General features: G+C 50.1%; 1 protein-coding gene across 7 annotated transcripts in view; it reads left to right on the top strand.

Annotated features, from left to right (window-relative positions):
* Positions 1 to 1,852: 1,852 nt before the first annotated feature.
* tbc1d7 (TBC1 domain family, member 7) overlaps positions 1,853 to 12,298 on the top strand; it is a 69,130-nt gene continuing 58,684 nt past the window's right edge. Inside the window, exon 1 of one of the 7 annotated variants that reach the window (XM_072509541.1) lies at positions 1,853 to 1,924. Coding sequence is in view for 1 of the 7 variants with exons in the window: in XM_072509540.1 (XP_072365641.1) it covers positions 7,640 to 7,689 (50 nt within the window). In the remaining 6 variants the exon portion in view is untranslated. Of the gene's footprint in view, positions 1,925 to 2,904; positions 3,041 to 4,445; positions 7,690 to 8,103; positions 8,184 to 12,298 lie in introns of those variants that run through there. The other 6 variants (XM_072509545.1, XM_072509543.1, XM_072509544.1 and 3 more) reach the window with 6 other exon arrangements.

Below are 12,298 nucleotides of genomic sequence, written 5' to 3'. Positions count from 1 at the left end.
GATGGGGAGCTGGATGAGGTATTGATGGGGAGCTGGATGAGGTGCTGATGTGGACCTGGATGAGATGATGATGGGGAGCTGGTTGAGATGTTGACGGGGAGCTGGATTAGATGCTGATGGGGTGGTTGAAGAGATGCTGATGGGGTGGTTGAAGAGATGCTGGTGGGGAGATCGATTAGATGTTGCTGGGGAGATTGACGAGATGTTGATGGGGAGCTGGATGAGGTGCCGACGGGGAGCTGGATGAGATGCTGATGAGGAGCTGGATGAGAATCTGTTGGGCAGCTGCATGAGGTGCTTATGGGGAGCTGGATGAGGTGCTGATGTGGAGCTGGATGAGGTGATGATCGGGAGCTGGGTGAGGTGCTGATGGGGAGCTGGATGAGGTGATGATCGGGAGCTGGATGAGGTGTTGATGGGGAGCTGGATGAGGTGCTGATGGGGAGCTGGATGAGGTGATGATCGGGAGCTGGACGAGGAGCTGATGGGGAGTGGATGAGGTGCTGATGGGGAGCTGGATGAGGTGCTGATGGGGAGCTGGATGAGGTGCTGATGGGGAGCTGGATGAGGTGATGATGGGGAGCTGGATGAGGTGATGATGGGGAGTTGGATGACGTGTTGATGGGGAGCTGGATGAGATGTTGATGGGGAGTTGGATGAGGTGTTGATGGGGAGCTGGATGAGGTGATGATGGGGAGTTGGATGAGGTGTTGATGGGGAGCTGGATGAGATGATCAGGAGCTGGACGAGGAGCTGATGGGGAGTGGATGAGGTGTTGATGGGGAGCTGGATGAGGTGATGATGGGGAGTTGGATGAGGTGTTGATGGGGAGCTGGATGAGATGATGATCGGGAGCTGGACGAGGAGCTGATGGGGACTTGATGAAATGTTGATGGGGAGTGGATGAGGTGCTGATGGGGAACTGGATGAGGTGATGGGGAGCTGAATGAGGTGATGATGGGGAGCTGGATGAGAAGCTGATGGGGAGCTGGATGAGGTACTGATGGGGAGCTGGATGAGGAGTTGATGGGGAGCTGGTTGAGGTGTTGATGGGGAGCCGGGTGAGGTGATGATGGGGAGTGGATGAGGTGTTGATGGGGAGCTGGATGAGGGGCTGATGGGGAGCTGGATGAGAAGCTGATGGGGAGCTGGTTGAAGTGCTGATGGGGAGCTGGTTGAGGTGTTGACGGGGATCTGGATTAGATGCTGATGGGGAGGTTGAAGAGATGCTGATGGGGAGCCGGGTGAGGTGATGATGGGGAGTGGATGAGGTGTTGATGGGGAGCTGGATGAGGGGCTGATGGGGAGCTGGATGAGAAGTTGATGGGGAGCTGGTTGAAGTGCTGATGGGGAGCTGGTTGAGGTGTTGACGGGGATCTGGATTCGATGCTGATGGGGAGGTTGAAGAGATGCTGATGGGGGCTGGATGAGGTGCTGATGGGGGCTGGATGACGAGTTGATGGGGAGCTGGATGAGGTGTTGATGGGGAGCTGGATGAGATGCTGATGGGGAGCTGGATGAGATGCTGATGGGGAGCTGAATGAGATGCTGATGGGGAGCTGGATGAGATGCTGATGGGGAGCTGGATGAGATGCTGATGGGGAGCTGGATGAGATGCTGATGGGGAGCTGGATGAGATGCTGATGGGGAGCTGGATGAGATGTTGATGGGGAGCTGGATGAGATGTTGATGGGGAGCTGGATGAGATGCTGATGGGGAGCTGGATGAGATGCTGATGGGGTGCTGGATGAGATGCTGATGGGGAGCTGGATGAGATGCTGATGGGGAGCTGGATGAGATGCTGCTCTGTCACTGAAACATAAACATTCTGAGTCTGCATTTTTTTTCGGTCGCAGTGTTGTGACCTCATTTCCGGGAGATGGGCAGTTTCCGGTTGCGGTGTCCGGACGAGGAGCCTGTCTGGGTGAGTTGGTAGGCCGCGGGCGGACGGGTGCGTGTTATTGTGGCGGCACTGATGCCCCGGAATGTGCTGACAGTGGGGAGGTCGAAAAGATGCAAAGATAAGGCCGACCCCCCCCCCCCAAGACAGGCGCCGTCTCTCTCTCTCCCCCCCAAATAAAACAGCCACTCGCTCTTCCCTCCTCCCAGATAGGATCTGCACGCACACCCCCCTCGTCCGGACCGGACCATCATCGCCCCCCCCCCCCACCCCAAACAGCCCCTAAGACCCATCACACAACCCTAGATACGACCTGTCACACTCGCACCACCCCCCTCCCCAGACAGCACCCGTCATAGCCCCCCCCAAAACAGCCCCCCCCAAAACAGCCCCCCAAGGCCCATCACCACCGCCCCCCAGATAGAACCCATCACAGCCCAACCCCAAACAGCCACTCTTCCCCCAACCAACAAACCAATCCCCCCACCCCCATAGGACCTTTCTCACGCACCCACTCCGCCATAGCCCCCCCCCCCCCCCCCCCCCCGGGCAGGACCCATCACACCCAACTCCCCCCACATAGAACCTGTCACAAGCACCGCCCACCCCACCGATAGGATTTGTCAGACAACCCCCACCCCCAAACAGCCACTCCCCCACCCCCCAGATAGGACCTGTCACACACACACCACCCCCCCCCCAAATTAGGATCCGTCAACCCTCCCCCAAACAGCTACCCTCTTTCTCCCCCCCCCTCCCCCCAAGATAGGACCTGTCACATACACATGCACACACACACACCCAACAGATAGATCTTACAAAAATGAAAGTGGAGCTGGTTGGGGAGGAAAAAGGAATGTCTTTGATAGGGTGGAGGGCAGGAGACATTGAATGCCAAAAGGTTACATATGTGAAGCCACAGCAAGTTATGAAATGAAAATCGCTTATTGTCACAAGTAGGCTTCAAATGAAGTTACTGTGAAAAGCCCCTAGTCGCCACATTCCGGCGCCTGTTCGGGGAGGCTGGTCCAGGAATTGAACCGTGCTGCTGGCCTGCCTTGGTCTGCTTTCAAAGCCAGTGATTTAACCTTGTGCTAAACCAGCCCCTGCGACTTATAATGCGACAGGTAAGGAAACAAGGTGAGTCTTCAATGGCAGGATCCTAATTCTCCACCTCAAATGCCAGATGAAAGAAACCATAGAGAATGTGAGAAAAACTAAACCAACAACCATGGGGGCAGCGATTATGTTCTAAAATGATTAAATTTCATGTTGTTTCCAGAAGACATGGGGTGGGTTTAGCACAGCGGGCTAAATAGCTGGCTTGCAATGCAGAACGATGCCAGCAGCGCGGGTTCAATTCCCGTACCAGCCGCCCCGAACAGACACCGGGATGTGGCGACTAGGGGCTTTTCACAGTAACTTCACTGAAGCCTATTTGTGACAATAAGTGATTATTATTAAGACTGTACCGATAGCTGCTGTACCTTGAACTTGCCAGAGCTTCATTGCAATACGGTAGGGGCCAAGGACAGATCAGATTGGGTGCAAAGTTGATAATTAAAATGACAGGGAACTGAGACATGCTTGCAGACTGAATGGAGGTGTTCTGCATCTCGCAGTGCAGAGGAGACTATGTCATTACAGTCAAATACAATTTACTAAATTGGAAGAAGAACATGTAAATCACAAGGAGTACTTGGGACCTTGGACACTGAGAAGATAGTGATAAATAAGGCAGGTGTTGCATCTCCTGTGCCTTTATGGAAAGGTGCTTTAGCAAAGGGAAAAGTACTGGGGGTGACTGAGGAATGGCAAGGCTGTCTTAGAGGATATGGCCCCTTCAGAATGCTGCATGAGGAGGGAATATGAGTTTGGTGGTGGCATATTCGGGGATGGTCCATTGAATACGGAGACTGGTTGGGGGGGGGGGGGGAGATGATCACCCTAGCATGCTTCTGAGAGGGATGGAATGATGTCAGAACAGAAGTTCGGGAAATGGGTCGGACATGATTGAGTGCCCCGTCAACCGTGGTGGGGGGGAATTCTTGGTTGAGGAAGAAAGGAAGACCAGAAGCAGAAGATTGCATCATCTGAACAAACACAACTGAGACAGAGGTTGGGAGAATGAGATAGATCCTTACAGGGAGTAGAGTTTGAGGAAGTGTAGTCGAGGTTCTTGTGGGATTCAGTAGACCCATAAGGAATATTTGTCAATAGTCTATTCCCAGAAATTGAGACAGAAAAGTTGAGGAAGAGAAGAGTCATGAAGGTGAGGTGAGGGTAGAATTTGGAAGTTCAGGGTGAAAACATAAAACACCACCAAAACAATTATCCATGTAGAGGTGAGGGAGGTGCCTGAATAGGACTGGAAGAAAGAATTTTACACATTCTACGAAAAGGCAGGTGTAATGTGCTCATGCAAATGTCTGTAGTATTCATTTTATTTGGCGGAAGTGAGTGGAATGGAAGAAGTTGTTCAGGGATGACCAGCTCAACTGGCAGAGGAGGGAGGGTGGTGTGGATGAGAACTGGTTGGATCTCCATTCAAAGAAGCAAGAGAGCTGAGTGTGCTGGTGTAGGATGGAGATGCAGAGGGTTTGGATGCCCATGGTGAAAAGTAAACTGAGGAGTGTGCAAGGCTGTTGTAGAGGGTATGGTCCCTTCGGAATGCTGAAAGTCAGGAAATTGGAAACTGTTAAAGGTGTTGGAAGAGTCATAGCTGTAGGCGGGAAGAGGCTAGACAGGGTAGAAGTTGAGATGTCTGAAACTGCAGTCCTGTTGGTGGACTTTGGGAAGGAGGTAAAAGCAGGTAGTTTTGGACTGGAAGACTGAGGTTGGAGATTGTGGAGGGCAGATCTCCAGAGATGAGGGCAGTGATACTCCTGGAAACGATGGCTTGATGTTTGGTGTGGTATGAGGGAAAGTACGAGAAAGTGTCAGAGAGATTGACCTCGAGGTTGGTGCTCCAGACACAAGTGCAACCCTTGTCAGCAGATTTGATGATATTCCCGCCATCAATCCTCGAGAGCACCTGTGCATGGGTGAAAAAAATGAGTACTCCCAATCCCTCGGGCGCAGAAATCTCCACGGGTCAACCCCCAACTCTCTTATAAACGCCTTTGCACCCATCCCCATAACGGGGACATCGAGCGCGGCTGGGACCTGTCCACCCTCAGTTCCAGCGCTGTATTCCAACCCCCTCCCATTCCCCAAATCAACTCATTGGTATCCAGCTTCGAAATGGCAGCCTGTGTTTTCTTTATGAACCCCGCATTACCCCAAATTGGGGTCTTATACGCTAACAAACACCATCAACCTCCCTCTTGCACATCCGTTACAATCACGTACCTACCCCCCTGATTTGCCACCAACTTCTCCATCTGGAACCTCACTCGCTTGCCCACCAGAATCGCCACCCCCGAGCCCTGCTATCAAATCCTAAATGAACCACCTGGCTCACCCATCCCTTCCTAAGCCTCATCTGGTCCTTCACCCTCAGATGGGTCACTTGCAGCATCACCACACCAGCTTTCGAACTCTTCAAGTGCGGGAAAACCCTCACCCTCTTCGTCGGTCCCCCCAACCCTTGCACATTACCATTCTGACCAGGGGCCTCTCACCCTCCCCTGCCCTTCTATCCGCCATCACTACTACCTCAGGCCCCACCAACCCGGCAGGACCACCCCATCCTTTCGTCACTGCCAACCCCCATCTCCCAACCACTTCCTCTTGCAAACCAGTATCAATCTCCTCCAACCCCCTCCCCTCGATTCACACCTCCCAGGCGCATCGAAACTTGCCCAACCAGGCTCCAACGACCATGGCCTCTCCCCCACCACACTCCAATTCACTAGCTGACCTTCATTTGCTAGCACGATGTCCCCTACCAGAGCCCCATCCTCCTCCCAACATATACTTAATAACCCAGGTGTGGCATGTGCCTATGGCACTGAGGACCTGGGTTCGAATCCCGGCCGTGGTTACTGCCTGTGTGGAGTTTATACATTCTCCCCGTGACTGTGTGGGTTTCAACTTCACAACCCAAAGATGTGCAGATGAGGTGGATTTGCGACGCTAAATTGCCCCTTAATTGGAAAAGAAATAATTGGGTACTTTAAATTTATTTTTAAAAATTAACCCGAAGCCCCATGCCTGAGAACAGTTACACCTGGTAACTGTGGAAGCAGACTATGACCGCCCTTTGTGACTCATTTGTTTTCGGCTTTGGCCAGAGCGACCAATGGCCCCTGTCCAACCCCTAGAGGGAGGGCTCTCCATCCCCTCAGACAAGTCCACGATCCTCAAATTCTGTCTCCTTGACCTGTTTTCCAGGTCCTTCACTTTGGCTCTTAACCCTTTATTGACCTCCGCCACTCTCCGCAACTCCTCACCCACCGAGATGAACAAGTCGCTATGCTTCGACAAAGCCTCCTCCACCCACTTCATCTTCTCTCCATGCTCCGTGCACTCCATCTTCGTCTTCGGCAATGCCACCTTTATCAGGGCAAGTGTCTCCTCCACCCACTCTTTGAGCGAGGCCATCATCTCCTTCTGATGCACCTCTAAATGCTTGGCGAACAGCCTTTCAATCTCCCCCAAAACTACCTTGGTCAGAGTTTCAACTATAATGGGAGCTGCCCCACCTGACGAACCAGCACGTGTCATCATCCCTCCTGTTGGACTCACAACAGCACTCGCCGGTGGACTTTCGCTCGGCCCATTTCTTCCTTGACCTTTCTTCTGGAACTTCGCATTCCATCGATTACTTAGAACGTCTCTCACCAGCTCATCTAAAAAGTACCCCTGAGACGGGGCATAAAGATCAGAAAATCAAAGACTCTAGTAGGAGCCACCCAACGTAAGACTTCCACCTACATGTCGCCATCAGAAGTCCGTCAAGCTAATTCTCAAGTCTGGTCAGAATTTCTGATGCAAGCCTTGATTTAGTAGTAGCACTCGTGCCTTTGACGCATGATGTGTTCAAACCCCACTCCAGAGGCTTGAGCAGACATTGAGGGAGTGCTGCACTGATAGAAGCGCCATCTTTCAGATAAGACACTAAACATGGCACCATTATCCCTCTCGCTGTAACTCCTGATATTGGAAGATGGCCAGTCTGTACGTAAGCAGAACGCCAATGACATAATTCTGCTGCACCCAGCCTGCCAGCACACCTCTGCACATGCATGAAAAGCTTTTATATCTGTATGGACACACTGCCGACAATGAATATGTTTGGAAGTTTAGGTTTCGCCTGAAGAATAATAAAGCTATCTATTCCCTTAATATTTCCAAATTCCATTGTTGGGCCAGTCGAACTCAGTAACAAGGGAATGCCCTGCCATACTGTACACATCTCTGGCTCATGTATCACATTGTTGAGTCTCTCAGAGAGGATAAGCCTCGTCTCCTATGGTTACAACTCAGCCCGAAGGAGACCCTGCTTACACAGATGTTGGATTAAATCACAAGAACTTAAGTCAAGCAACAATGACACCGAGGGGTTTGCAAATTGTCCAGCTGATCAAGAATCATTAAACTACTTTGTGTGAAACACCCTTTATTTAATGACAGGACTTCAAACCTTTTATTAAATTTTGTGCTTAAATTGTACTTCCTAGTTTAAAAAGGGGGTTGGCTTTGATTGTTGCCTAAATGGAAGAAACCACAACTGATTATTTGAGTGGCGTCATTTTTGGTCCTGACCACTGCCGATACCGTCGCTCACTATAATGTATGGGAGCAACAGAATCACCCGACCTTGACAGCAAATGCAGCCTCCTCGGGTGGGTCTAAAACATTACATGTCATTTAAAAAAGCCAGTGATGTCTTCCAATGTCCTAATCAATATTTATCCCTCAGCCACCATCACGAGGACAGGTCGCAATGTTATAGCTCCTGATGTCCTCTGAAATGACTGATTCTGTCAAGTCTATTTAATTTTAATGATTGGAAAAGAGCCATATGGTCTAGTCTTTCTTCAAGACCAAGGCTATCTTTAGGATAGACATGTTACCTTCCAGTATTTCCCACATTTCACCTGTGTAAGTGTGTACATTATCATAGTTGTTACCTCTTATGAATTGCTTGGTTTGCTTGAAAATAATGAGTAAAATCTGAGCAACTGTTTCTTGCTTCTCTATTTCGATATGAGATTTAAGTCAGTTGACAGCGGTCTTATTTCAGAATTTGCTCTCAGATCATCTTTTCCCTCTTCTTGGATGATGAAGATGCAGAGGGCTGCCCTAACAGAGGGGTAGGGAAAGACCATTAGACCAGGTAAATCTCCTTTTTTGGCTGATCTAGGTTTCAGCTTGTTGGCTTCTCAATCATGTGGAGCAGGTTCTAGGGGCTGAATTTCCTACTCCTCCTCCCAGGGGGGGCGGGGTAAATTGGAACTGTATCTTCCCCCTTTCTACCTGTCCATAAACAGAAAGGTGTTTTTTAATTCTGATTTCCCCCTTCATAAATGGTGGCATATTTTCCTTAAATTTGGCATGTTCCAATCCTCTAATAATGAATTGCACAGCAAATCTGAGGTAAGATGAAAAAAAAGGGTTTGTTTATTTTTACACATACACTTTAGAGCCCTTTTATACTCTCACAATAAATGGGAGATAAGGGGAAAGGAAGGGGGTTCAGGGCACAAACCACAATAACAGACATCAGAAGTCAACAGGAATGTCCCTTCCAAGAGAGGTTGACTGATTGTAGAAGGCTCCATATTTCCAGGCCGAGACTTCCACATCGGGAGAATGTATGTAGAGTAAGTTAGTTTGGAGGCATGGATTTTCAATTTCAGCAGTTGGGACGTTTGATGAGAGCCAAAGTTCTTTCTGTTGCCAGCGATTTGATGGTAAACAGCACAGGCTGTTGCCTGCAGTTCTGTTCACATTGGAGGTCAGATGGGAACTGCTGGAATCTGGTTCCACTGACGATATTACAGTGCAGCTTGGGGGAGATCATGTGATGCACCACTTCAATGTTGGAGACTGGATGTCTATTCTCAAAGCTGGAATCCAGGTAAAAGCAAATTACTGCGATGCTGGAATCTGAAACAAAAACAGAAACCACTGGGCAATCTCAGGTCTGACAGCATCTGTGGAGAGAGAACAGAGCTAATGTTTCAAGTCTAGATGCTTCTTTGTCAAAGCTAGAGAGAACTGGAAATAGGATCAGATTTATAGTGTGGGAGGAGCGAGGAGCAGTGGGGCTCGATAGAGGGCCAGTGATGGATGGAGATTGACAAAGATGTCATGGACAGAAAGACAAAGGGAATGTAAATGGTGATGATCAAGGCTAAGAAGGGTGCTGATAGTGGCACATTAACAGATCAGGATTAACACAATGTGCCAAAGGACAATGAGGAACAGGGAACAGATGGCCCGGGTGGGATGGGAGGAGGAGGGACAATGGTGAGGGGAAAACAGATTGATGGAAAAAATATGAATTGATTAAAATAAAAATGGGGTGAAGGCAGAGGAGCGAGTTCACAGTTTGAAGTTGTTGAACTCAATGTCAAGTCCGGAAGGCTGTAATGTGCCGAATCGGAAGATGAGGTGCTGTTCCTCTAGTTTGCGCTGGGTTTTACTGGAGCATTGCAGCAGGCCAAGGACAGACATGTGGATATGAGAGCAGGATGGTGAGTTGCAATGGCAAGTGACAGGAAGGTCTGGGTTTTGCTTGCGGATGGACAAAAGCAGCCACCAGTCTGCATTTGGAGCAGCAAATGCAACAGTCCAGATTGTAGGACGTGCACACGAAGCACTGCCTCACCTGAAAAGAATGTTTAGGGCCTTGGATGGTGAGTAGGGAGGAGGTAAAGGGGCAGGTGTTACACCTGCGATTGCGTGGGAAGAAGGTGTGATGGAGGAGTGAACATGGGTATCCATGGTTTAGCACAGTGGACTAAACAGCTGGCTTGTAATGCAGAACAAGGCCAGCAGCAGGGTTCAATTCCCGTACCGGCCTCCCCGAACAGGCGCCGGAATGTGGCGACAAGGGGCTTTTCACAGTAACTTTATTGAAGCCTACTTGTGACAATAAGCGATTATTATTATTAACCTGGGGGGAACAGTTTCCTGCAGAATGCTGTTAGGTAGTATGGGGAAGCTGTTTTTGGTAATGGTATCATGCTGGAGTTGGCGGAACTGACGGAGGGGGATTCTTTGAATGCGGAGGCTGGTGGGGTGAAAGGTGAGGATAAGGGAGACTCTATCCTGTTTCTGGGAGGGAGGGGAAAGGGTGAGAGCAGCGGTGTGGGAGATGGGAAAGACATGGTTGAGAGCCCTGTTGATCATAGTGGGTGGGAGACCATTAAGGAAGAATGAAGACCATGGCAGCAGCACTGTTTTGGAAAGTGGCATCAGAACAGATAAAATGGAGGCGAAGAAACGGGGCAGCACGGTAGCCTTGTGGATAACACAATTGCTTCACAGCTCCAGGGTCCCAGGTTCGATTCCAGCTTGGGTCACTGTCTGTGCGGAGTCTGCACATCCTCCCCGTGTGTGCGTGGGTTTCCTCCGGGTGCTCCGGTTTCCTCCCACAGTCCAAAGATGTGCAGGTTAGGTGGATTGGCCATGCTAAATTGCCCTTAGTGTCCAAAATTGCCCTTAGTGTTGGTTGGGTTATGGGGATAGGGTGGCGGTGTTGGCCTTGGGTAGGGTGCTCTTTCCAAGAGCCGGTGCAGACTCGATGGGCCGAATGGCCTCCTTCTGCACTGTAAATTCTATGAAATTTAGATTCTATGAAACTGGGGGTATGGGATGGAGTCCTGAAAGGATGTGGTTTGTGAAGTGCTGTGTGAGTCGATGGGCTTGTAATGGACAGAATATCCCCAGAAATGGAGATAGGTCAAGGAAGTGAAGGGAAGTGTTGAGTATGGAACATGTAAGCCATGGGGTACGGGCCTCTGGCACAGAGTCTGTCCCTGTTGCTCAGAAGGGAAGGGGGGAGAGGAGCAGAGCATTAGTAATTGGGGACTCGATAGTCAGGGGCACAGATAGGAGATTTTGTGGGAGCGAGAGAGACTCACGTTTGGTATGTTGCCTCCCAGGTGCAAGGGTACGTGATGTCTCGGATCGTGTTTTCCGGGTCCTTAGGGGGGAGGGGGAGCAGCCCCAAGTCGTGGTCCACATTGGCACTAACGACATAGGTAGGAAAGCGAACAAGGATGTCAGGCAGGCTTTCAGGGAGCTAGGATGGAAGCTCAGAACGAGAACAAACAGAGTTGTTATCTCTGGGTTGTTGCCCGTGCCACGTGATAATGAGATGAGGAATAGGGAGAGAGAGCAATTAAACACGTGGCTACAGGGATGGTGCAGGCGGGAGGGATTCAGATTTCTGGATAACTGGGGCTCTTTCTGGGGAAGGTGGGACCTCTACAGACAGGATGGTCTACATCTGAACCTGAGGGGCACAAATATCCTGGGGGGGAGATTTGTTAGTGATCTTTGGGGGGGTTTAAACTAATGCAGCAGGGGCATGGGAACCCGGATTGTAGTTTTAGGGTATGAGAGATTGAGAGTATAGAGGTCAGGAGCACAGATTTGACTTTGCAGGAGGGGGCCAGTGTTCAGGTAGGTGGTTTGAAGTGTGTCTACTTCAATGCCAGGAGTATACAAAATAAGGTAGGGGAACTGGCAGCATGGGTTGGTACCTGGGACTTCGATGTTGTGGCCATTTCGGAGACATGGATAGAGCAGGGACAGGAATGGTTGTTGCAGGTTCCGGGGTTTAGGTGTTTTAGTAAGCTCAGAGAAGGAGGCAAAAGAAGGGGAGGTGTGGCGCTGCTAGTCAAGAACAGTATTACTGTGCCGGAGAGGATGCTAGATGGGGACTCTTCTTCCAAGGTAGTATGGGCTGAGGTTAGAAACCGGAAAGGAGAGGTCACCCTGTTGGGAGTTTTCTATAGGCCTCCAAATAGTTCTAGGGATGTAGAGGAAAGTATGGCGAAGAAGATTCTGGATAAGAGCGAAAGTAACAGGGTAGTTATTATGGGAGACTTTAACTTTCCAAATATTGACTGGAAAAGATATAGTTCGAGTACATTAGATGGGTCGTTTTTTGTACAATGTGTACAGGAGGGTTTCCTGACACAATATGTTGACAGGCCACATTGGATTTGGTTTTGGGTAATGAACCAGGCCAGGTGTTAGATTTGGAGGTAGGTGAGCACTTTGGGGACAGTGGCCACAATTCGGTGACGTTTACGTTAGTGATGGAAAGGGATACGTATACCCCGCAGGGCAAGAGTTCTAGCTGGGGGAAGGGCAATTATGATGCCATTAGACATGGCTTGGGGGGGGTAGGTTGGAGAAGTAGGCTGCAAGTGTTGGACACACTGGATATGTGGAGCTTGTTCAAGGAACAGCTACTGCGTGTTCTTGATAAGT

This window comes from Scyliorhinus torazame, chromosome 6 (genome assembly GCF_047496885.1).
Source record: "Scyliorhinus torazame isolate Kashiwa2021f chromosome 6, sScyTor2.1, whole genome shotgun sequence".
Taxonomy (NCBI): Eukaryota; Metazoa; Chordata; class Chondrichthyes; order Carcharhiniformes; family Scyliorhinidae; genus Scyliorhinus; species Scyliorhinus torazame.
The sequence above is the reverse complement of the archived record's forward strand: the minus strand, read 5'-3'. Positions and strand labels throughout refer to the sequence as shown.